The 22,686-nt window shown below is 47.4% G+C and overlaps 2 protein-coding genes across 3 annotated transcripts in view; one reads left to right on the top strand and one right to left on the bottom strand.

Annotated features, from left to right (window-relative positions):
• CFAP91 (cilia and flagella associated protein 91) overlaps positions 1 to 11,262 on the top strand; it is a 37,174-nt gene extending 25,912 nt beyond the window's left edge. Inside the window, exons 15-18 of the mRNA XM_057416025.1 lie at positions 858 to 1,006; positions 2,215 to 2,306; positions 5,568 to 5,884; positions 11,192 to 11,262. Coding sequence (XP_057272008.1) covers positions 858 to 1,006; positions 2,215 to 2,306; positions 5,568 to 5,866 — 540 coding nt within the window. The 3' untranslated portion in view covers positions 5,867 to 5,884; positions 11,192 to 11,262. The remainder of the gene's footprint in view (positions 1 to 857; positions 1,007 to 2,214; positions 2,307 to 5,567; positions 5,885 to 11,191) is intronic.
• A 5,261-nt stretch (positions 11,263 to 16,523) lies between these two features.
• Positions 16,524 to 22,686, bottom strand: part of GSK3B (glycogen synthase kinase 3 beta) — a 143,763-nt gene continuing 137,600 nt past the window's right edge. For both annotated transcript variants that reach the window (XM_057416030.1, XM_057416031.1), the window contains one exon: positions 16,524 to 18,176. In XM_057416030.1, coding sequence (XP_057272013.1) covers positions 18,109 to 18,176 — 68 coding nt within the window. In that variant the 3' untranslated portion in view covers positions 16,524 to 18,108. The remainder of the gene's footprint in view (positions 18,177 to 22,686) is intronic.

The raw sequence follows: 22,686 nt of genomic DNA, 5'->3' as shown, positions 1-22,686 counted from the left end.
CCTATGGAGAACAGATACACCTAGATCATCTTTAGGAACAATGTTTTGTCAGTACTTGGTCCGTCCAGCAGAACTATTAGGTGTTCTCCCAGGAAGGATGCCTTTAAGCAAGGTTTTGGAAACATTTTGCCCTCCAAAAATGGACTGCAAGTAATAAGAGGTACAAAAATTATTCTGAAGTAATGATAATGGATAAGATAACCTCCAGAAACAAAAATCCTGAATTACCATATTCCATAACTATTCTATAGTCCTGTGCCTATTCCCTAGCTCCTGACTGCATGAAGCATATTTTTCCCAGTTGAAAGGAATGAGTGGGAGCCTAATTGACTAAACCAATAATTTTCAGACTTTGTGGGAGGAGGTTAATACCAAGAGAGTCTGGCATCATGTTTATTTTTCTTTTAATTTTAGCTGCTTCTCTTATCTTTTCTGCTTCTCTGAGTGGGAAGCAAGGGTGGTCAAAGTGCTATAAGCTTATATACCCTTCAGACTAGCAGAATGAAAACACCTAGATTCTCTGCTCTACAACCATTATAAAGAAGCCAATAATTTTATCTTGGTTTTATTTATGTTACCTTGACTGGCTTGATGGAACCTTTTTCTTCAGAATTTGCTTGAATGAAAGCTGATTAACTTACTGAAGTCAATAGCGATGATTATTATTTGGCTGTTATTACTCAGGGGACCATGAGGAGACCAGAGAACTGACGAAGCAACTGCCGTTGCATTCACAAAACTGACCTGCTGCAGCAGAACTGGATCCATGGATAAATTTTCCTTCCACCACTGGTTCTTTCCTGCCCTTGTTTCTATTCAGTTAGGCAGAGGAACAACATGTTGGTGTTCTCTTCCAGGTGGTGAAAGTGCACCAGAGCACTATTGACTCCTACTTGGAAGACATTATCCTGAGTAGCATGGAGGACACAGCTGAAGAGCAAGCCAGGGAAGAAGTTCAGAGAATGGCTGTAGAAATCAATGACATTGCTTATGAAATGGAAAGTCGGTACGTTATTAAACAGCACATTGGAAGCTGTTCACAGCTGTTTAGAACCTGCCTGCCCATCTGCATCTGTGGTTACATGTATAATCTAAGACATGGGAAAGGCAGAGCGATACTGTTCATGATCGCTTTGTTAGTGTGACTGCTGTATGGGAACCACACTGTTACTATCTGGTACGCACACATTAAGTCAATCGGAGCCTTATTTCTATACAGCATGTGCCAGATTCTCTTTGCAAATCACTTGTGGGATCTGTGAATCACCCTTTTTAGGTTCCTCCATGCCAATGTGATGCTGTGACTGAGCTTTAAGTGAATCTGGGAACTGCCTAAAGCAATACCCATTCATACTGGTCTTTTCATTTATTTACACTACTACAGAAAATCCATTTGAAAGAGATGCTAAAAGATACAGCTATACAGGAGCCTTTCATTCTGGGGTGGCTGTTCTTTAAGAAACTGCCAGTTTCCATGGGGGTCAGTCATACTGATGGCTGCCTGACAAGGCATTTTGAGTAGAGTAAGTTGTTGAGAACACCACAGTGTTTGGCTGGGGCATCAGCAGTGAATACTTTTTAGGACCTGCCAAACCTCCAGTTCAGTTTCTATGCTATTTTTTTGGAATTGAGCCATAAAAATCCCAGTGACACAGTGACTCTCCTATGGTACAGCAGCTGTGTATTTTGTAACTAGATGAATACAACCAGAATGTTGAAATCCTTGGGGAGAATGAAGCGTAGATAATGCATGCAGCCCCTGGGCCAACTGGGAACCCACCAAACACTGGTGTGGAAAAGAGCATGGGGACCAGCCAAATACAGAGTCACAAAAGGGAAGAAATCAGCAAACTCAGCAATGGGCCAAAGACTAAACTGACAAAGATACAAACCCCCAGAGGTATCTGCATGTCTAAGTCTGTCATCAGTGAGAACTGGGTTCCTAAATACCTTTGAGCATAAGGAGTCTAGGGTGATCTTCTTCTCTGGAAATACTGCTTTCCAATGCAGTATTGACAGTGCAGCACAAAGGGGAATTGTCACTATCACCTATTTGTAGGATAAAGAGAGACCCAGCTTACAATTGCTGCCATGACAATACACTCCCTTGGAAAGAGTGGGAATATTTGCAAGGGAGTCTCATGTTTGCAGAGGTGATCTGTAAAGAAAATCAAAGTATCAAAGTACTAACACCACTCTGCATCTGTTCTGTAGTCGAACTCACCTACAATCAGAAGAGATTGTAGCAGAGATGGTTTATGATTTCCTCATTCCAGAAGCTGAAAAAATGTCTATCAGAGAAAAAGGTAAGGAGTCCAGTAACTTTGTTCTCTTTGTGAGCTGGTTCACCCTCCTCACTCTAGCTCACTGAAAGGAAAGATGCAGTGCCAAGAGTTGTCCCATTTCCCTGAGATTGCTCTTTTGCACTCTGCAGGTAGAAAGTTAAGCCCTTTGACCCTTATTCACCAATTTCTCATGAGCTGTAGTCTTTTTAAAAGAGTGGCCTGACTTCAGACTTGATGTAAGGTCTAGGCTGTGCTTTTGCCAAGAAAGGTTAGACCAAATGATTCTTGTGGTCCCTTATGAATTGGTAATAATCTGTGATAAGTTTGGTTTATCTTCAATAATAAACTACATGAAAAGCAGCACCCCCTTGCACCTTCAAAAACAAACTGGGAAGTGCCTTCAAGTAGCGTGGCTGTGAATTGTCTATTATATGGCAATTTCTAAAAGCTGTGTAAAACTTTAACAGGCAGATTACTTAAATATATGCCATACGTGGAAGGAATATTATATGCTTTTCTATGGTCTGTCCCCTCCCCACACTGGTTGAGAGCTAGAAGCAAAGGTAAGGGTTTAGGATTGGCTGTACTGGCATCATGTTTTAAGTAGATAATCTTGCAGTTATAAAGGATGCTTCATTTAGCCAAAATGGAATATTATCTGTCAAAATACAGAGAGGAAGGCCCTGGAAACCTGTATTACATTAAGTATAATGAATAAATGGCTGTTCTTAACTGGGATGTTTCCACTGACCATCATGCTCAGAAGACCGTGGCCGAAAAGTCACCCACAGAAAGTGGGTATAAGTAAAGCAGTTGTGTAACAATAGGGTCTGAAGTGGTCCTTGCTGCACTGTATTTCTCTGACTTGAGAACAAAGGCACTTCATTGCTTTTTATTGCTTTGTGAATGAAAACACAAACCCTGCAAACACATTTTGCAGTATCTGAGTTGTGAAAACTCTTTTTTTTACTTCCTAGTTTGTGTATTTGTCACAACAACAGTGTCTATTCAGCAGATGGCAATTCTGCATAAGCTTAAATCAGCTCCCTCCTCCTTAGCCCTCCTTCTGCAAGCCTACCAAAGCAGGTGATGTAATTTTAGTCAATGAAGCCTGCAGCCGGGGCACTAACACGCACAGGTTAGCTTGCCTCAGAAAGAAAAACAGGAAGAGAAGATCTGGAGATGGCCTGGGATTCTGGACATACAGAGGTACCACAAAGGAAGACGATACGTACTGGGTTTAAATGCAACAGGAGCTAGCGAACAAAGCACCTCAGAAGCACTCCCAAACAACAGAGGGGAAAGAAAATTCAAAATCTGTGCTAATAACAATGGGTTTGCCTGGAAAGCAGAGCTAGACCCCATCCAAAATTAAAGTGGATGCTGGTTGAAGAGCCAGAGCAATAGGTGACAAAGTACAAGAGCTCCTTCAAATGTGGTAAAGCGAAATTTGCCACAGTATTCTTGTGACAGAAGACACCGAACGTCAGGAAGAGGCCTGGCTCATACTCTCTTCTGCTATTGTTGCATGGGTGGAGGGTACTCCATACACTTAAAAAATAGCTGGTCTACCAAATGCACGCTGTGATGAACACACCCTGCCATAAACCTGCTGCACACCTTCCCTGATACCTTCAGAGAAGCAGAATTGGTAACTATTCCACGTAAATCCAAAGGAAATAGTATCAAAGAATGGCATTAGATGTGAGCATATCAGTGTATTGCATTTCTGTGGCAGCTTTTAAAGGTTTCCCCATAGCGAGCCAGGTTATTAAATACAAAACCATGTTTTAGCAACCTGGGCCACACTTGAGCATACACCTTCCTTGAAACTAGCAGGAGGTGATCTGAGAGCACAGCTGTCTGCCCTGCCAGAGGAGCAAATCCATTTGTTGAACAAAAATTTGCAGGCTTGCACGTCCAGTCTTTGCCTACATTTTAGCTTCCCTTTAAACATCTCTATTTTGCCATTAACCTAGTCTTTTCTTATTTTTTTATCCTCTTTTTGCCATATTCCTATGCATAAACCCAGGGATTATCCAATACTGGCTCACCTTCAAACCCCTCTGCACCTCACTTCTGAAACCTCCCTCAGTGGAAGTACAAGTCAACATGCTGATGTGAAAAAAATAGCATTTAAAAGGACAATCACTCACCAATTTGAGCCTGCTTTCTTTTAGATGGCATTCCCTGTGGATGGAGGAAGGGACTACAGCAATAGCAGGATAGTATTCCCAGTATAGCTGATGCATGATTGAAGCCAAAATGCTTTGGGTAGAGAAAGCTCTCCTGGGAACTGAGAGCTGGCTGGTGAAGGTCAGCTTTTCAAATACAGGCAAGATCCGGTTGCATTCATTGTTGACAAAATGGACCTGGGAGATTGATAAACATAAACAGGATGGATTAGGAAGGTTGAGCAACTGACTCAATGACAGTATTCAGAGCTGTATGACAGCATGCAAGGCACCAGTGGTTCACATTCACAGTTAAGGTACAGCTCAGCCTTATGAAACAAGCAGACCAAAGCAACAAGGAAGTCTTAAGACTTTTGCTGGGAAGTGACCTAAAGACAGCCATAGCTCTTTCCTGCAACGTTCCCCACACCCTACTTAGAAGCATGCAGTATTTCAAGCTGCATGATTTTTTACCAGCATCAAGTCTAGAGTGAGAAAGAGGGAACAAAGAAGAAAGAAGAGGAATGAAGAGAATTGTAGGATGAATGTTTTAGCATGGGTAATTATTTCCTAAGAGGTGGGCTGGAAATATATACAAATGAGATTGGATGAAAACTGTAAAACACAATAAAGAACAACCCTGCAGTAGAAAAAGGGAGATGTTAAGGTAGGTAACTTAATGTATCTCTAGTGTCTCCAAGTCTTACTCTGAACTCAGTAAGGGTTTCTCATTGCAGGCAAAATCGTAACACAGGAGAGGGCCGATGTCAGCTCCAGATTTGTAAAGGTCTGCTGCAGCTAACAGACACTGAAGGAGCACTTATTTTAAAGCCTGATAACACATCCTGGGCAGTTATGCCCTAAGCTGGAAAGGAGAACACTGTTTCCCACTGTGGGGGTTAGTCTTCAAAGTGAAATGCAAAGTTGGTTGCTGCTATTAGGTGGCAGTAGAACACTTTCAGCCAAAGTTAGAAGGGTGTGATTTCTTTCTCCTGAGATAGGCTTCTCCACAGCTGCAGGAAGGCTAAAAGCTGTCCTTCCCTTCTCCCCCACGGAGAACACTTCTCTGCACATTTCCAAGTAAAAAACCTTACCTCTTTTTATGCAGTGAGGCAGTGTCAAAGAAAACACATCTATGCTGCTCATCAGATCATCCACAGGGACACAGAGAGGGTAGTGGCTGATCTGGCACGGCATCAGGAGACATCTGCCAGCAAGATAAAGGAAGACCTTCCTGCTGGGACAGCCAGCGCTGCCGTGAGTGAGACAGCTGCTGGCCCAAGTGCAGCTGACAGCATTTGCTCTGCCACGGTTGCAGAGGAACTAGCTAAACCGTGTGAAGAAAGCGCAGGGCAGACAGCAGATTACCCTCCTGATGGATCAGACAAGGATCCCACAGCCTCCTAAAGACAGAAGATGTGCAAGGTGAGTTTTCCTTCCCCCCGTGACTGGAACTTGGAGCATGCTGAAGGAGAGGGAGCACACTGTATTTACTTTCTACAGGGCAATTGGAATGGAATCCTCTCTCCCCCTTGGGCTGTCCCTCCTGCTGCCTGCTGGCAATGCTGTCCTGGAACCACTCTGTATACTTTCTGGTGTGACAGTCCCAGTCCAACCCCCTCCCCAACCAGGTTTGGACCTCATTAGCTATTTTTAGCTATTTTTCCTCTTCTAGTTTTTAAGAGAAGCTTAAGTGAGAAAGCACTGTTGGCATTTGTTTTCCTGGCACAGACCAATAAAGACCTGCACCTGGGCTTTTGATGGTATATCCTTGAATCAGTAACATTAAATGAAACAGTATACCAGAAATGGGGAATTTTGAGTTAAGACCATACACAATCTTTACTCAAGCATGTCCCACTGATTCCCTAAGTGGAGTAAAAAAGAATGGCTTCCTGCATTAGCACTGCTGTTAAGGAAGTGTTGAATGAATTAAAATGGTCAGATACCACATCATCTTTTCACATAATTATTCCTTCAGAAAGAAGAGGTGCCCTGACCTCATCAGAGTGGTTCCTGCCAACCAGGCAGTGTCTAGCACTAGTAACTAAGGCCAGGTGATAGCAGAATGGTGTGGTGGGGGCTGATGTCTCTTGTGCAAAGAACCCTTTAACCAGTGCTTATGTTTTTTCCTGAAATTTTAACCTTTGGGCTGACCTCTTCTTGCTTTTTAACATTCCAAAGGAGGCCAATTCTAGAAAGAATCCTCTTTTTCCTTACACAGTGTCAGTTGCCCTGGTTTTCCAGCTCCAGGGGCTAGGCAGAAAGGGTGCTGATTTTGCCCTGTTTGCAAGCATCAGGATGTCAGACAGGTGCAGAGCATCTGATCACAGAGCTGTCAGGGACTAGCTCAGCTCTCCAGCACTCACCTGTCAAAATTCCTGAGCTCTGTGGGTTTAGCATCTGAAAGGTACAGTTACACCGATACCAGCATCAAAGGCAGGAGCAAGCACAGCCACACCACCACTCCCAAAATGCTTACTCACTGATGGCTACAACTTCTGCAGCAGATAGCAGTATTAGCTCTTAGTGCTAACGTGGTAACGGGCTGATCTCTGTGTACTTCCATCATTTCTCTGGAAGAGACTTCCCGCTTTGTGCTGGGTCTGTGAGGCCTCAGGTATCGTGGTCCAGCTCACTCATCCTGAACGTACAGCACTGCTCCTTCAGAACAAAACCAGCAGCTGGTCAAAAAATCAGGCTTATTAGTGCAATCCTGGGGAAAAAAAATGTGTCAGCTTTTGTTTTCTGGATCAGGCTGGGGAGGGAGGAGAAGAGAGGAGAAAAGGAAGCTGAGTACCCCTGTATTCCAGTGAGCTCTGAATAAGAACGGGAGAGGGGAAACAGAGCTGCACCAGGAAACCACTGCTGGTCTCCAGGTCACTAACCAGAGGCAGCAGGTGGGGTCAGGCAGCCTCTGCAAGCACTGCAGGATCTGGCAGGAGTCAGAGATGGGTGATGCGCTCTGGTTAGGACTCTGTGAGGATGATCCCATCCCATGAGGGTTTGGGGATTTGGGAAAATCCACATAGCTCGTTGTTAAAAAGGGAAGGTAGCAAATGCAAAACACAGAGAGAAACACTGCACAGTGTGGGAGGAGCAGCTGTTCAGGGATCGGCTCTTTTGCCTCAGGCCACCCTGGACAAATTTAGCCTGATTGAGAGAGGGGGGATAACATGAATCACAAGGTCCGGTGTAATAGGAGAGACATGGAAAACTTGATGCAGCATAAGAGTAGAACTGGAAGACCGAGCCATCAAGGCATTTACTGTATGTCTGGGATGGCATGTTGAAATTAGGCGTTCTCCATGGGTGCAGTTGGATGTGGTTCTAGAAAGACAAGAAGCATTCCAGCAGGTATGGGATGCAGGTTGAAGTGTTCCGGTCTCCTGGGAGACACAGCCCTCTGCACCACAGCGAGAGGTCAGGGGACTCCAGATGCTATGCACAGGCTGAGCTATAAATGTCTTGGCTCCTGTTATGACTAAAGGGACACCGTCAGGCTAAAGCCATCTTTTCCACATGACATTGCCTCGCGTGTAAACTGAAGGCCATGGCAGGATTCCTGCAGGAAGCTCTGCTCTAGAAACTGCTTCCAATCGGCATGTGCAGGTGTTTTTTTCAGGCTTTACAGAATGTGCTTTGAGAAGGAAAACGAGCATGGTGAGAGGGAATTGGGATCATAAATCAACAGCACAAGAATGCACCGTTCCTTCTCACAGCAGGAGCCAGAACAACCCTGGGGAGGAGCCTGTACCTGAAACAGACACAGCACATGCCTCCAGGGCTGCACCAGTACAGTGGAAACAGGGAATTCTGCTCATACCGCTTTTCCTTCCCCAGCTGCCGGGCAGAGGGAGCCTGGTTGTGCTGCCCTGCAGCTCCTGCATCCCAACAGGGGTGGGAGACCAAAGCCTGGGGGGTCACTGCACTGCGGGAATGCTGCAGAATCGGCTTCTTGGCCAACAAGCGAACAAATGAGGTAATGAATGAATGAATGAATGCAGAGTGTCCCAGGTCTTCCCTGCTGATATCCCCCTGATCCCTGCTCTTGCAGTGTGGAAGGAGGAAATCCTGTAGCAATCATTGCAGTTCAGACCAACAAAAATGACTTTCAGTAGGACAACTGGAAGCCAACACACCTTTTTCATGGAAACCTAGAATGGTTTGGGTTGGAAGGGACCTTAAAAGCTCATCTGGTTCCAACCCCCTGCCACGGGCAGGGACACATGCTTGGAGTGTGAACACCACCAGTGCTCTCAATGCAGATGCAGCAATAAGCCTGAAGGGTGTAACCGGTGCTCTTATGTAGCCCCTAAACTGGAAGCACACTAAACCACCTCCTAAATACCCTTTTTGGGCAGCATCTTCTCATACACCATTTTACATCACTAAAGCAGCTGCTCCCACCAGTGTTACGGAGACTGGAAAGCTGCATTCCCTCCTTTCTCCTTAAATTGCAGCAGGATCAGTCCCAAGAACAAATCTCCCTTATCTTTATTACTGAGCCAGAAAAAGCCCTTCCCTTGAAAGCCTCTTGCAATCCCCATGCTGGTTCTTTACCTACTGAAGCCTTTCTCCACCCGCCATGTCACTTTTCTGCCTCCAGCCAAATGCAGACCATTTTTCATTGCTGTGCAGGCCCCCAGATCTGTTGTCTCCAGCACCAACAGCTGACATGGACCAACCTGTTCCTTGCCCTGGTGCCATGAAACAAAAGTGCTGGGGGGAATGAGGTGTCACTGAGATGGTCCAAAGACTCCCCCAGCTGGGAGTCCCTTCATTTCCCTAGGCTGGTAACAGATGACAGCATCCCAGACAACATCAATGATCAAAAGCAATGAGCAGAAATGGCCTCACAGAACCTGGTTTCACTGTCTGCCTCCTGAGCAGCCTTGCCTGGTAAAGGTTTTGGTTACAGGAAAGCGCTGCAGAAGGGAAGAGGAGGAGCTGCTTGCTCTTACGCTGTAGGAAGCGTAGAATCAAACATAGAATCCCAGAAACATTTAGGTTGGGAAAGACCTTTAAGATCATCATGTCCAACCATTCCCCCAGCACTGCTGAATCCACCACTAACCCATGGCACTGAGGGCTTCATCTCCATCTCTTTACCGCCAGGGATGGTGAATCCAGCACTGCCCAGGGCAGCCTGTTCCAATGCCTGACAGACCTCTTCGGGAAGGAATTGTTCCTCATCTCCAGTGTAACCCTCCCCTGGCACAGCTTGAGGCCGTTTCCTCTTGTCCTGTCTCTTGTTACTTGGGAGAAGAGCCCGACCCCACCTCCTCCCAGCTTTGAAGAATGCTTTGAGGAATGATAATGGGGTTGCCCATGCGCTGGTAAGGGAAGGACGAACACATTTTGCTTCCTCTCAAGCCCACATGGCCTTCCCACTCCATATCTGACCCCAGCTCGCTCCCTGCAGCCACGGCCTCCCTCTGACAAGACCTGCCATGTGTCTGTGTCAGTGGCTGGCTTCTGGACACCACAAACGCTCACCACCTGCAGGGCTCATGGCTCCCGGCTCCGCCAGGCACCTCTGCCCAGGGCTGAGGCTTTCTTTGCCTCCGGCTACATTTCCTCACTGTGCAGAGAGTGAGGGGGCTCTGCAGCCTGCCCAGGCCTTGGGCTCTCCTGACAGATCACCCCGGCCGCACACAGCCTGCTGCAGCCCCTCACAAGCTTCCCCAAGGGAAGAAGTTGCTCATTCCCCGCTTACCTTGTCCTGGAGGAGCCAGCCTTGTCTCTGGAGAGCACAGACAGAGATCAGTGATGCAGAGAGCAGGGAATCCCTGAAAGAGAGAACTTGAACTCCATTGACTGCATGGGAGAGCTACCTGGCTGCGTGCAGACTCTAAGGGGGCAGTAGGATGTACCAAGCAGAAAACATCCGTGCCAGGACACCAGGGGTGCGCTGGGTGTGCAACAAGGTCAGGACCGCACCTGCATCGTCGAAAGCCTCAGCGCTCTGCGATGCTCACACCAGGACCGGAGCCCAGGGTCCCTGCCATGCCCCACGCGGTGCTGCTCCCCACACCCTTTCCTTCCTCACCAGAGCCTGGGGCTGGCAGCAGCTCGGGTCTGACCCTGCAGCCCTTGGGCATGGCTGGCTGAGCAGAGCAGCCCTACCCTCCCCAGGAAGGCCCCAAGGCCAGCAAGGGAACACTGGATAACCCAGCCAAGCCCTTCCTAGGACCAAGGGAGGGGAAGTGAGATTCAAGACCGGCTGGTGAGGTTGTGTGCAATGTGCTGAGCTCGCTGCCTCCAGGGCTTGCTGCTTCAGGCACAAACACCGCGCTCCCACTCTCCCCTCCGCATTCTGATGCTTGCTTCCCTCCTGCTTTGTGGCTCTTGTTCTCCCACAGAAAGCGACCTGGACCTTTCTACCAGCAGCCTGTAAGCTGCCACCTTCCAGATAACAAACACCAGTAGCCCTGACATTGACTTTTAATTCCAGCCCAGATGGCTGGAAGGTTGGTTGATAAAGGCAAAGCATGTCAGTGGAGCAGACTTTTGTACCACATTCAGCGTGGTGCTGCTGTGTGTTTGGATTAGCATCTTAAGTCATTCAAAGGTGTCGGTGACTGACAGCTCAGTGCATTTGAACCTGGTTTACAAGCAGATCTTGGGAGGTATTCTCACATAGGGAACAGTGACAGGGTAACTGCTGCCTGGAAGGTTGTGTGGGAACAGGCTCTTGATGCTAATGTGTTTCATGTTATGTTTTAAGAGGACGATTGGAAGGAAAATACAGAAGTCTCACTGCTAATGTTCACAAGAATTACAACTGGAGGGAGCAATGGATAAAGTGGACAACTGCAGCCTCCACACAGAGGGGTAAAATGTAGTCCTCAGGCAAGGAAACAACAGCACCAGCTGCAAGATGCTCTCTAGTACATCTTTGACAGTAGGGAGACTGTTGTAGGAATCCTCTGCCTGGTTTTGGTACCTGCTGTTTAAGGAGGGTATTAAAAGCTGTTGTAGAGGAGATACAATTAGAAAGATGTAAAGGAGGCGAAGTTCCCCTTCCAGTCAGCTTAACAAGAAGTTACGTGGTGACTGGGTCCCGCTCAAGGGGCCCTGACCTTCAGAAGAGAGACCAGAGACTGGAGCAGAGGGTTCCTGTGCAAACACAGTGAAGGATGGGAGCCCACAGCTTGCATTCACCCTGGGAGAAGGCCAGGAGAGACAGAAGACCTCAGCGCCCATGTCTGGAGGAGAAGTGCCCAAGGATAACTCACCACCAGGCTGAGTTCCTGCGGATTGTGATGAGCAGTGGCAACCTTCAAATCAATGAACTCACTCAGCGAGGTGCTGCAGTTCAGGCAGCGATGCCTTTGCCGATGTAAGCGGCCACCCTCAGTCTCAGGGGAAAGACTTGTCGAGCAGAGCAGCTCCGGTCTCAGCACGAGGTCCCGGGACTGATGTAAGTGAAGTGATGGCATCGCTGCTTCTGGTGCTGCCAGGCTGTGGTCAGCTCCTTGGTCCCCTTGCCCAGGTAATCCAGTGCAGGGCTGAGTGGTGGGGGCTGAACAAAAGCAGACCCATGCCCCCATGGCTGAGCCGGGGCTGGCGCTGCTCTGGGGGGCACAGCTTTGCCTGGGTGCAGGCAGCACGACCACCACACCAAGGTGCTCTTTGGAGGCGGCTCTCCCCATGCCCCAGCCCTGGGCACGGCCGGGCCCTCCCTTCCCGCCCCGCTCCCACCTCTGCAGCGGAACCGCGTGCCGGGCCCGGGAACAAACCAGGAGGAGGCTCTCTGCAATAGAAATCTGTTTTTTATTGAAGCAGCAGTCACACGACCTCGCATCTAGCCTTTAGGATAGCGACAGAGCGGCCCCGGCCGGGTCACAGAGCCCAGAACAAGGAGGTTTGTTTCATCTTTTGCGCTAATAGACACGTCATGGTGAACACACACATCATCCAGTACCGGCAACCCAACCCAGAGAGAGCTACTGCTGATTTGCTGGAGGAACGGTCCACTGGACGTGGTCTCGACAAACTTTACAGATCACCACCAAAGAACATTACTAATGGGATCCAATGATAAAAAGAAAACCAAACCCCAACCAACCATGAGTGCAGGGTTCAAAGCCAGCCGTTTACACAGGTGCTTCAGTTCGTATCTATAGGTGGACGGCGAAGGAAGATTGTTTGGGTTTAATTTGAAGTTATTTGCGTCCCAGGGTTCCTCTCTCCATCAAATCAAACGGTATCGGAGACAAGCTGGCACCTCTTGGAAACCAGCATGGAATAACACAGCTCAGTTAAGACAACACGCTCGTTTCTTGTGGCTTTTCCTTTCCATTATCATTACACAGATCCACGTCCACCTCATTGTTGCGGAGTGGAAAGAGGCGTGAGGTGAGGAGAAGGGAGAGAAGGACGAGGGAGGAAGAGGAGGAAAGAAAGGGGCAATTGTTTGAAATAAAGACCACACACTTGGTATTGTTTAAATTTCATTTCCAGGCTAACCTACGTTTTATTTAATGCAAATTACAGTACCAGGTAACTAGTTCCGAACCGAGTCACACAGAACAAAACGTATTTACAAGGGGGAGTAAGGGGCAGGGGAAATAATAAAACATTGAGCATAGTTTCCACAAAGAAAAAAAAAAAAAAAGTTTATATTTCAAATGAAAAAAAAAATAAAAAAAAAGAAAAAAATAAAATCAGTCACAGAGGCATTCAAGTAGTAATAATGTTATACAGGTTTTGCTTCTCCTTTAAATCAAGACAGATTTGCACAAGTGTATGCAATAGTTTGTATACAACCCACAGTCCTTAATATATATATATATTTGTTTAGATTTCCGTTTTTGAAGATGGAAGTGGTCACGCTAATTGGTGTGTACAGGCCCAAGTGATCCATCAGCAACACGTTAATGAACGCAAATTTTACAGGCAAGCAAATTATATATATATAAATATATTTTATATATATATATTAAAAATAAATGGAGAAAGACCAACACAAGGAAGCTACTTTTCTCGAGCTAACCCCTTAGGTACTGTTTTCCTTTCCTGTCCGTTTTGCTGTTATTGCAGTGTTGCAAAACGAAGCCAACTACGACCAGAAGCGGCCGAGAGCCCCGTGGAAGTGAGCTGCCACCCCGGGGTACTCGCTGGCTGTGCCCCACAGGCAGAGCCCGGACCGAACACCCTCACTGTGCTTTTCCTTTTCCTCTGCGGTGGCTGAGGTTCCCAGTACAGGAGCACGTGTCTGACAGGCTGCTTGGATTCTACTGTTCCAAGTACTGAAAACCGGGGTTGGGGGGGGGGGATTTTAAGTTGCAAGTTACAGGCGCCTGCCGTTACTTTAGGTAAAGCTTGGCTTCGAAATCAGAGGACAAAGTGTTGGGGATCTTCTACCAGCCAATTTTCTTTTGAAGGTCTTTTTGTTGTTGCCTTTCCCTAGCAAGGTAGGTAAATGTAAGGTGAAAGAACACCAGCGTCTCGATCAGGCAGCCATTGGGGGCGGACAGACTGCGATCGAGTCCGGCTCAGAGACCCACACCACAGCAAGGCTGATGTAAAGGGCAGATCGAGACCAGACTGGGTTAAAAAACAAGCCCGAAAGAGAATAACAGAAGAGAGGGACAGCTCTGAGCAGACTGTCATCAACAGCTTGGCATCACTGACCTTCGTGTCACCAGAAAGAAAGTGCAGCCTCTGCTTCACTGGAATGAACACGAGATGCTTCGAAATAAAACAGCAACCTTTGGTTTGGTAAAGAGTTAAGTGTTTTCCCATTCAAGACAATCTTATGTGGAATACTAACAAGGTAGTAAAACACAAGCAAACTAGTTTTAGAAACAAGGCCTTCGTGCTGGGCACAAGAAATCAAGAGTCATGTTCAACTTATCTCAAGAAAACAAAAAGTGACTTTGGGGAGGGGCGGCAGGGAAAACAAGGAGAAGGAAGGGAACGGAGAGTGCCCCGGGCAGAAGAAACCACCACGGTCTCCTACAGCGATGCCCCTGCTCCTCAGCGGCCGAGGGGCTCCGAGCAGAGCATCCCTGCGGGATGCAAGGGGTTCCCTCCCTGGGGGCCCGGCCACTGCCCCCGGCACAGCCGCAGGGATGGTGGGAAGGCCGGGCCTCCTGGAAGCTGCAGGACTGGGGGGGATTGATGAGCAAAGTCTAAATGAGCTCTGGGGCAAGTGTCCGAAGGGAACAGGTGGCTGCCAGCGGGAGGAGGAGAGGGCAGGGTGGGCAACTTGGAGACATCCCCAAAGCCACAGCTCCCATGAAATGGATGATGGTGGAGACGGTTTCCTCTCATTCTGCTACTGATCAGGGTATCACCGAAACCTTACAGCACTCAAAGAGTTAGAAAGCAGAGGGGGGGAGCAAAGATGCGGGTTTGGGGAGGGAGGAAGGGGAGAGACATCATTGATAAAGGAGGGGAGGGGGGAAAAGAAAGGGAAATAAAATTCAAAAAATCATGGAAGCGAAGGCACTCCAAACTATATAGATACACTATACATCGCTAGAGTTATTGTTACAATAATACAGGCCGGTACCTACTGTACAGAGTTAAAACTATATGGCTTTAAAAAGCTCGTCTACATTTTGTCTGATTATTAAACAGAATCACTGCCCTGAACGGTAACTTTTTGCTCATTAATAACAGTTCCTGGGTCCACATATTTACATACAAAACAATAAAACTCAAACAACAACCAATAGCACGGATGTACACGCTTGAATTTGGTGAGGAGCTTTTGGGGGAGGTTTTTTGTTGGGTTTTTTTTCCTTTTTTTTTCTTTTTTTCTGTCTCATTATTTACAAAAACGGTTGTTCAAAGACCTGGATCTGATGTATAAAAGAGTGTGAGATCCTGCCATGAGCCTTGAAAACAAGAACTAAAACCAGAGGGGCACCCCGACCCTCCCCAGCCTAACACACACACACACACACATACATGACACACACAGACGCCAACACGGTTACAAAGCCAGAGAGGAAAGCTCTGCGCTCCCCTTCACCAGCCTTCAACTGGAAGGCGGAAGGGTAGGAAAGGGAAGAGCAGCCACAATTCCTGGCACAAGCAGCACCTTCTCTTCATTCTTTGTATTCCTGCTTTTAAGCACTGTGTAATTCACTACCTTAACATGACAATGCCTGTGGCCAATGCCTCAGCAGTGTCAGCCCACAGAATGGATCCGTCCCCTGCTGCTGCCCTGCTTTTGGAGCCTCCCGCATCTATCTGGATCACTGGGTCAGCCAAACCCTTCCACTTACCTTTTGGGACACTGACTAGCTGAGCTCTCGCGTTCAGATGCTCTTCAGCCCTTCCTCTTCAGCTGCAGGGAAGGATTTGGAAAGCTGCCTGTTTCTAAATGCGGGTGTGCTTTCCGATGCAGCCAACCGGGATTTAACAACAGCTAAAAAGCTTTAAAACCCCCTTTTCTCTGTGTGTGCGCGCCTGTGTGTGCCCGACAGCAAACACAACACGAAGGTGGTCACTCACCTCTTGAAGCAGCTCCTGCCTCCCCAGACTCGTGCTGGGTGCCAGGCGGGAGGGAGAGGGCAGGCCTGTTCCCAGCTCCAGGGCTGCTAAGAGTGGCCACAAAACAAATCCCACATCAACAGCATCAAAACAAGACGAAACGCACTGAGCTCGTGAGCAAAAGCTCTGCTGTCACAGCCGAGCACGCCGAAGCTGCTATTGCTGCCTGCCCCTGGGCCACACAACAGCCCCCATGCTCCTGAAAAGCAACCGCTTGCCTAAGAGATGCCCGGGTCGGATGGAACGGCTTGCTAAGCACCAGAGCCGATGGACTACAGCTCCTCCGGAAGGGGTAAGGGGGGGAGCGGACACCCACCGCAAGCCTAGGTCTCCGCACGTCCCGTTTCCACACCGCGGCTGCGTCCCGCCGCTCACCTGACCCTTTCCCGAGGAATATTGCTTTGACTTCAGGAAGAGAGATGTGGATGCTCGCGCCACGCGCCGCTGCAGGGAGGAAACCCGGGCCCTGACCAGATGGACTAGAACAAGCATTCACCTCGCGCTCCGGGCAGACTGTTTCGAGATCGTAGACAAAATAGAAAAAGCAGTGTTGTATCTATGTATACATGTATATATTTATATAATATATATACACACACACTCATATATAGCCAGCTTTCCTACAAGTCAGCAGGTACATATTACTGTCGAGAGCACTTGGATGTGTATTTTAATATTCTACCAAATGTAAAACCATAATGGCAACGTGGCAACACGCATCAATAAATAGAGATCAAAAAAGAAGAAGCAGCAAGAGGTTAAAAAAGATGAAATTAAATACAGGTTCTAGCTGTGGATTTAAAATCAGAGCTATCGGAGAACGTGGCATCCTGCGAGTTAAAACTGCCGTTAAAAAAGGAAGGTATTACAAAAGAAACCAGTAGACTGTTAACAGTTCACATTATAAACCCTGGTGTCCTCCTCCTGGGCGCACCTTGGGAAAGGGCAGCCTGTCCAAACCGAGAGCCGGGGGAAGCGGGGGAGAAGAGAAGAGGAACTGAAATAAACCCCGAAACCAAACCCACTTTCGCAGCGGCCACTTCCCAAAGAGTCCCTTAAACACCCCCAGTCAGGCCGAGGGATTTGTTCGTCCGCTCTTCTCTGCTGAAGATGGGAGCTGACTGGGTGCCGGCACCGGCTCACGACACGGGGCAGGAGCTCCAGCGGGGCAAAGGAGCTGCTTCCAAACGCTAACGGCCTGCGGTCGTGCATGTGTGTGTATTATATTATACATACCCACGGGGGTAGACTTTTCCCTTACTGAAGCTGCAGGTTTCCTCACTGCTAGCACTGGTTTTTACAATGAAAGGCTTCCACTAGCGGGTCAAGCCTTCGATACACAGCAAACCCTCCCACCCCCCCCCTCACCCTATGGCAACCTATTTCCCTACCACGTTGCCCGCTCCCCATCCCGAGCCGGGGCAGTTCTTCAGACAACCTGGGAGAATGGATTGGCTGACAAGAAAGGCTGAGCTCTGCCGAATGACCCCTGCTAAGCTCCCGACCAAATTCAAGCTGTGTAACTACATCGAAGTCCAAAACTTCACTTAAAAAGAAAACAAAAAAAGAGGTTAAAAAAAAAAAAAAAAAAAAAAAAAGAAAATTTCAGCAGAGAATGAGGTTTGGGTTTTTTTTTTTTTGTTTTGGTGTTTTTTTTTTCCTTTTTTGTTTTTTTTTTTGTTTTCCTTCTTTCTGTTGTGGGAGAGGGCATGAGGCAAGAGTCCTGGTTCTGAAGTACACAACAGCAAACTTCCAACATGAAGAGATTGTCGAGGGGAGAGACATTGGTGTGTTGTATTGCTCCGCTTTCCCTCCTCCCCCCCCACCTAAGTCCCCTGCCCCGGACACCCTGCAGAGTGAGAATACAATGAAACTGGTTTGTATTTATAGATATTTTACAAGGTTAAATAAGAACAACAATAATAATAATAAAAAATTGAACACTAAAATGAACAGGTTGCTTGGTTGGTTGGTTTTTTCCTTTTTTTTTTTGTTTTCTTTCTTTTTTTTTTTTTTTTGGGTTTTTTTTTTCCTCTCCTCTTTTTTAATTTTCTTTCCAAATGAGACCAGTGCTGCTGAGCAAGACTCAAAATTACTGGTGATTTTTCCTGTGCAGCTGGCTGCTTGGTACTGGTTCAGGTGGAGTTGGAGGCTGATGCTGTAGCTACGCTATTGGTCTGAACTCGTTCTCCTGCGTTAACATCTGCAAACGACAGGCAAGAGAGGAAGGGAAGAGAGAAAAAAAAACAACCAGTATTACCTCCAAAATACACACACATCTGGAAACAACAGCCGCGACATTCCCCACGCCGGGAAACCCGCAACTCCCGCTGCTTGGTTAGGATGCTCTCTTGGCTTCAGGGGCTGTGGATGGCACAGTTTGGGCTGGGGAGAGGCTGGGAAAGGCGGTCTTCAAGCGAGCTCAAGGGCTGAGGGTTGCAGGGCAGCAGGTAAACACCCAGCCAGGCTCTGGCAGATACTGCAGGAGGTAACACTGCCCACGCTACGTAAGTGTAAGACAAGGCACGCTTGCATCACCAAAGCTAACGTCAAGTACCTGTGGCCACCACACTGATGCTGAAGTTTCACTGTTGGGCCTTCTTGTGATAAAGCTGCCTGGAAAGGGTGTGAATGAGTGCAGACAACGCAAGCAACAAGCCTGCTCCCCTGGCAGAAACAGCTTGTGTGTTCATGTGCAACTCATGCACTTGTTGCCTCAGAAAACATCCTTCAAGCCTACTGCTTTATCCCATGGTGCTCAACCAAAGTTGGATCTGCCACCCCCTGAACTGCTGAAGCAGATTAACATCAAGGCCTGAAGCCAGTGACGAGGTTTACACAAGCCAATGACACTGTCAGAGGATCAGCTCTCTGCAACAAATGGTCTCTAACACCTTCTCTTCTCTGGGAATGACAATGCTCCACAGGGAAGCCAGCCACAGGGGCGTATGTCAAAGTGCATCTCAAGGAAAGACAGGTTTTGCCACGAGATCCCGAAGGGCAACGCACTGTAACTGTGTTCTCACAGGCCACATGCATCAGGTGTTCTAATTGTTCTTGGTATGAGAAGAGCTGGTAGGGAAAAAAAATGCACCAACTTCATCTCAGACCACTCCACACAGGATCTACCTAGTGCGGTCACAAAAAAGTAAGTGGCTGAAAGGTTAAACACATAAAATTCTCAATACAATAAATAGGAGATGTGAAAAAGATATTAAGAGAGGCTTTCTAGGAGAGACCATCAGGCATTTTTCCCACTTATTTTAAGTAAGGTTAACTTAAGGTAAGCCATCCATACTGCAACAGGGGAAAACAAGGGCCAAGACTTATTGTCTCAGTACAGAAGAGGGCAGACTGGGCAAACAGCGTGTATGAACACACAGGGGGAAAAGGCTCATAAAAAGGAAGGACGGATTTACCGACCTCAGACCGAAGGACAGTCTGACTAGCATCAATGACAGACATGACAAAATACAGCTGGCTGGCAATGGGGGTGCAGTGATACTTCCCCAGCACAGCAGAGCTCATGAGGCAATGCAGCCAGGCTATGCTCTACCATCACCTGCTAACAAAACCCCTCTCCTCTCTTGCCACACTGACCTCACCATAGTTGGAAGTGCAGCCGTGAGCAAAGGCAATGGAATGAATGAGAGTCTAGAGATGGGCAGCACTTGCTGAGTGACAAACCAAGTAACAGACATAGACAAAGGTGATGAAAATAGGAAATCAAACAAACAGCAGCACCCAGGAATACAAGGGGTAAGCAGGAAGAGAGGATGATGCCTGTTTGAAAAGGAAATGCTGCAAGGAGTGTGTGGGAAGAAAGGGAAATCCTCTCGGGGGCAGAGGATGCCAGATGACTGCTCTGGGAGTTTTCCATTCCCTTTCCTCTCATCCCAAATTTATTGCAACCCCTCCGTCATGAAGGATTGACCACCATGATAAAAACCAGCTCACGCAGTTAAAGCACCGAGGCAGCATGATGACAGTGCCATGTGTTATGTGGAAAGCTAGCCTTGCACACAAGAGACACCCTCCTGTGTGGAGAATTTCCCTGAAGGAGCAATTCCCAAATCCCACATGCATGCAGACCAATGATGACCATGGAAATCTAAAGTGACCCAGCCAGACAGCTGACAGTTTACCACACTTATAGTTACAAACTCTCGCTGTGCCTGGTCTAGATTAATTTTCAGGTATGGATAAGCTCCAGTTAATGCAACATCTGCCATGCCTGATGCGAGCAGTCCAGCTGGAGTCTGTACTGCTGGCAGAGGATTCCTGTGTGTGCACGGAAAGTGCTTTTATTCCATTTGCTGAAATGAAATGCGCCTTTTGATCTCCTATTCTTGAAGACAGCAGAGTCTGAAATCGTTATCATTACACTGCTACTGAGCAGAGATAAAGAAAAAAGAGGAGGGGATGGAGCTACTTCATGTAATGTCTGTAACATATGCTCCTTTTCTATCATCACCAGTGGGGGAGTTGCTAAGAAACATATAGGCCACATGTTAAAAAGGAAATAAATCAGGTGAGGCAGCCCAGGACCATTTACATGGGGCCTTTCACAACAACATACAGAAGCCCACCCAGGCTGGGACAAAGCATTGAGCCTGCTCAAAGCTTTAAGTGGCCCCAGACCTGCAAGAAAATGCAGTATTTTGATATTCCAGCTTGTTCTTTGACTCTGCCTCAACAAGACATCTAGGGAACAAAGAGAGGCTTCTTCTCTTTGCTGAGGTGCCAGGGGAAGGAGCACAATTCAAATATGGGGGTCTCTGGACACTGCTTTCCTTCTCACCATGAGGCATCAGTATTTGGGCATAAGAGCAGAAAATCTAGGCCTTCAGCAGTGCTGCTAGAACATCTGCTTTGCAAAGCAGTGGGGAGCAAAGCTAGGAGGTTTCTGGTATGGGACAGATGACTGTGGCTTGAGGTCAGGGCAGCCTCATTGCCCTGTCACCTCTGCCTGTGCGGGCAAAGAAACCACATTAGGGCTTAAGTGTCAGCCACCTCCAAAAGTGCTTCCAAACAGAGGGCAAAGTATCTCCCATCAGGGCAGAGCACCTCCTCCCATTCAGCTTTTCCCTCTGAGGAGCACCTTGGCTTTCTTGGAGGGTTACTCCTTAGAAACCTCCCAGAAAGGAAGAAGAGGGCTACAGTTCAGCAAGACAGAGGTGCCAATTCAGTCTGAGAAAGCCCATTAGCACTAAGGAGAGCATTAGCTGGTTTGATCTGTAATGCTGATGGACTGTGCTGCTCTTCTAACAACAAAGATACAGAAACAAAGCTTCCACCAGCCTGGGAGTTCTCATAGGACAGCTGAGAAGATGAGAAGGAGGAGGGGAAAAGCCTGGTTTTCCTATTGTGCCTGCATATGGATGTAGAAATCCAGGGCGCAGAGCAAAACTGGAACATAAAAGCCCGAAACATGCAAGTTTTACTCCTCCAACTGTCATGGACTCATCCCTGGGCTGAGCCTGCAGATGCCTGAGCTTGCCCCTTTTCTGGTTAAGGAATTAGTTTCCCAAAATTCCCTTGATGGGAATACTCTGAATGTACTAAATGTTGTTTTATTGAGCACCGTGGTCTTTTTCAACTGCACACACCGGCAGGTAACACTAGCTCTGACCTGCTTTGTTGCTGAAAGTTCAGGCACGCTATCACACTTGGGATCACACGGGATCAACGCAGTGGGATGCTCAAGACGATGACCCCAGTATCCCTGCTGACACAGCTCCCCTGCAGATGGCAAATAAGCTCTTCCCATCTTAATGCTGACTGAGAGGTAACTACTGCTGCTGGCTGATGCAGGGAGCAAAACACAGAGTCACACAAGCAGATACACGTTCGGCTTGGTGTGCATGCTCCCCTCGCTGATGCTTTGGCTGCACAGCTAGGAAACCATCCTCCATAAGCTAATCAAGCCAGCACCCACACAAATAAAGCTGCATTGGCATTTCTGATCAATGGCTGATATAATCCACAAAAAGCAAGCACATCACTTCAAGCAGGGGCCACTAACTCCCATCTTCCTCTGCTTTGCTTTAGACATGTCATTAATGTCACACAAGAGTTTCTCATAAACCTTCAGGTGAATTTACTAACACTGGTGCAGCAAAACTTCATACTCCCCAGGTTCTATTAGTACAGCAAATACAGCTTTATCACTCCAGAGAAGGGGAAATTTGCAACAAAAACATTTTAACACTTAAAAATCAGCCTACAACAATTCCTCTGCATTTAAGATCATGATCCCAGAATACTGTTGCATTGGGTTGTTGAAATCACCACTGTGAAACTATCAGTTAACAAAATTTATTCATTTTTGCTATATTTTTAAAATGCAGATTTGTGACATACTGGGTAGCACAAGCTGTATTGCTGGCTTGATGAAACCTGCTCTGTTAATGTGGTATGCTGAAAAGCCAATCTTCCCATCTCTTAGCACCATGGCACTGCTAAGTGTCCTGACAAACACTGCTTTAGTAGACTTGGGACAAACAGATCTCACTTTTGAAGTTATTCTCTAACTATGACCCTGCCTTGATGCACGATAAAGAGCTGTGCTTTACACCTTGTCAAAAAGCAGAGATTCTGACATGGCTGCATACTAACATGACAGCTCTGAAAACAGAGTAACTGCCTGCAAGCAGGTAACAACCACCCACCTGGGTTATCTACAGTGATGAACAAGTACACTGCATTTCAAT

The sequence above is a fragment of the Pezoporus wallicus genome, unplaced genomic scaffold (assembly GCF_028554395.1).
Source record: "Pezoporus wallicus isolate ANWC-B61680 ecotype Strahan unplaced genomic scaffold, APGP_CSIRO_Pwel_v1 contig_6814, whole genome shotgun sequence".
Classification (NCBI taxonomy): Eukaryota; Metazoa; Chordata; class Aves; order Psittaciformes; family Psittacidae; genus Pezoporus; species Pezoporus wallicus.
The sequence above is the reverse complement of the archived record's forward strand: the minus strand, read 5'-3'. Positions and strand labels throughout refer to the sequence as shown.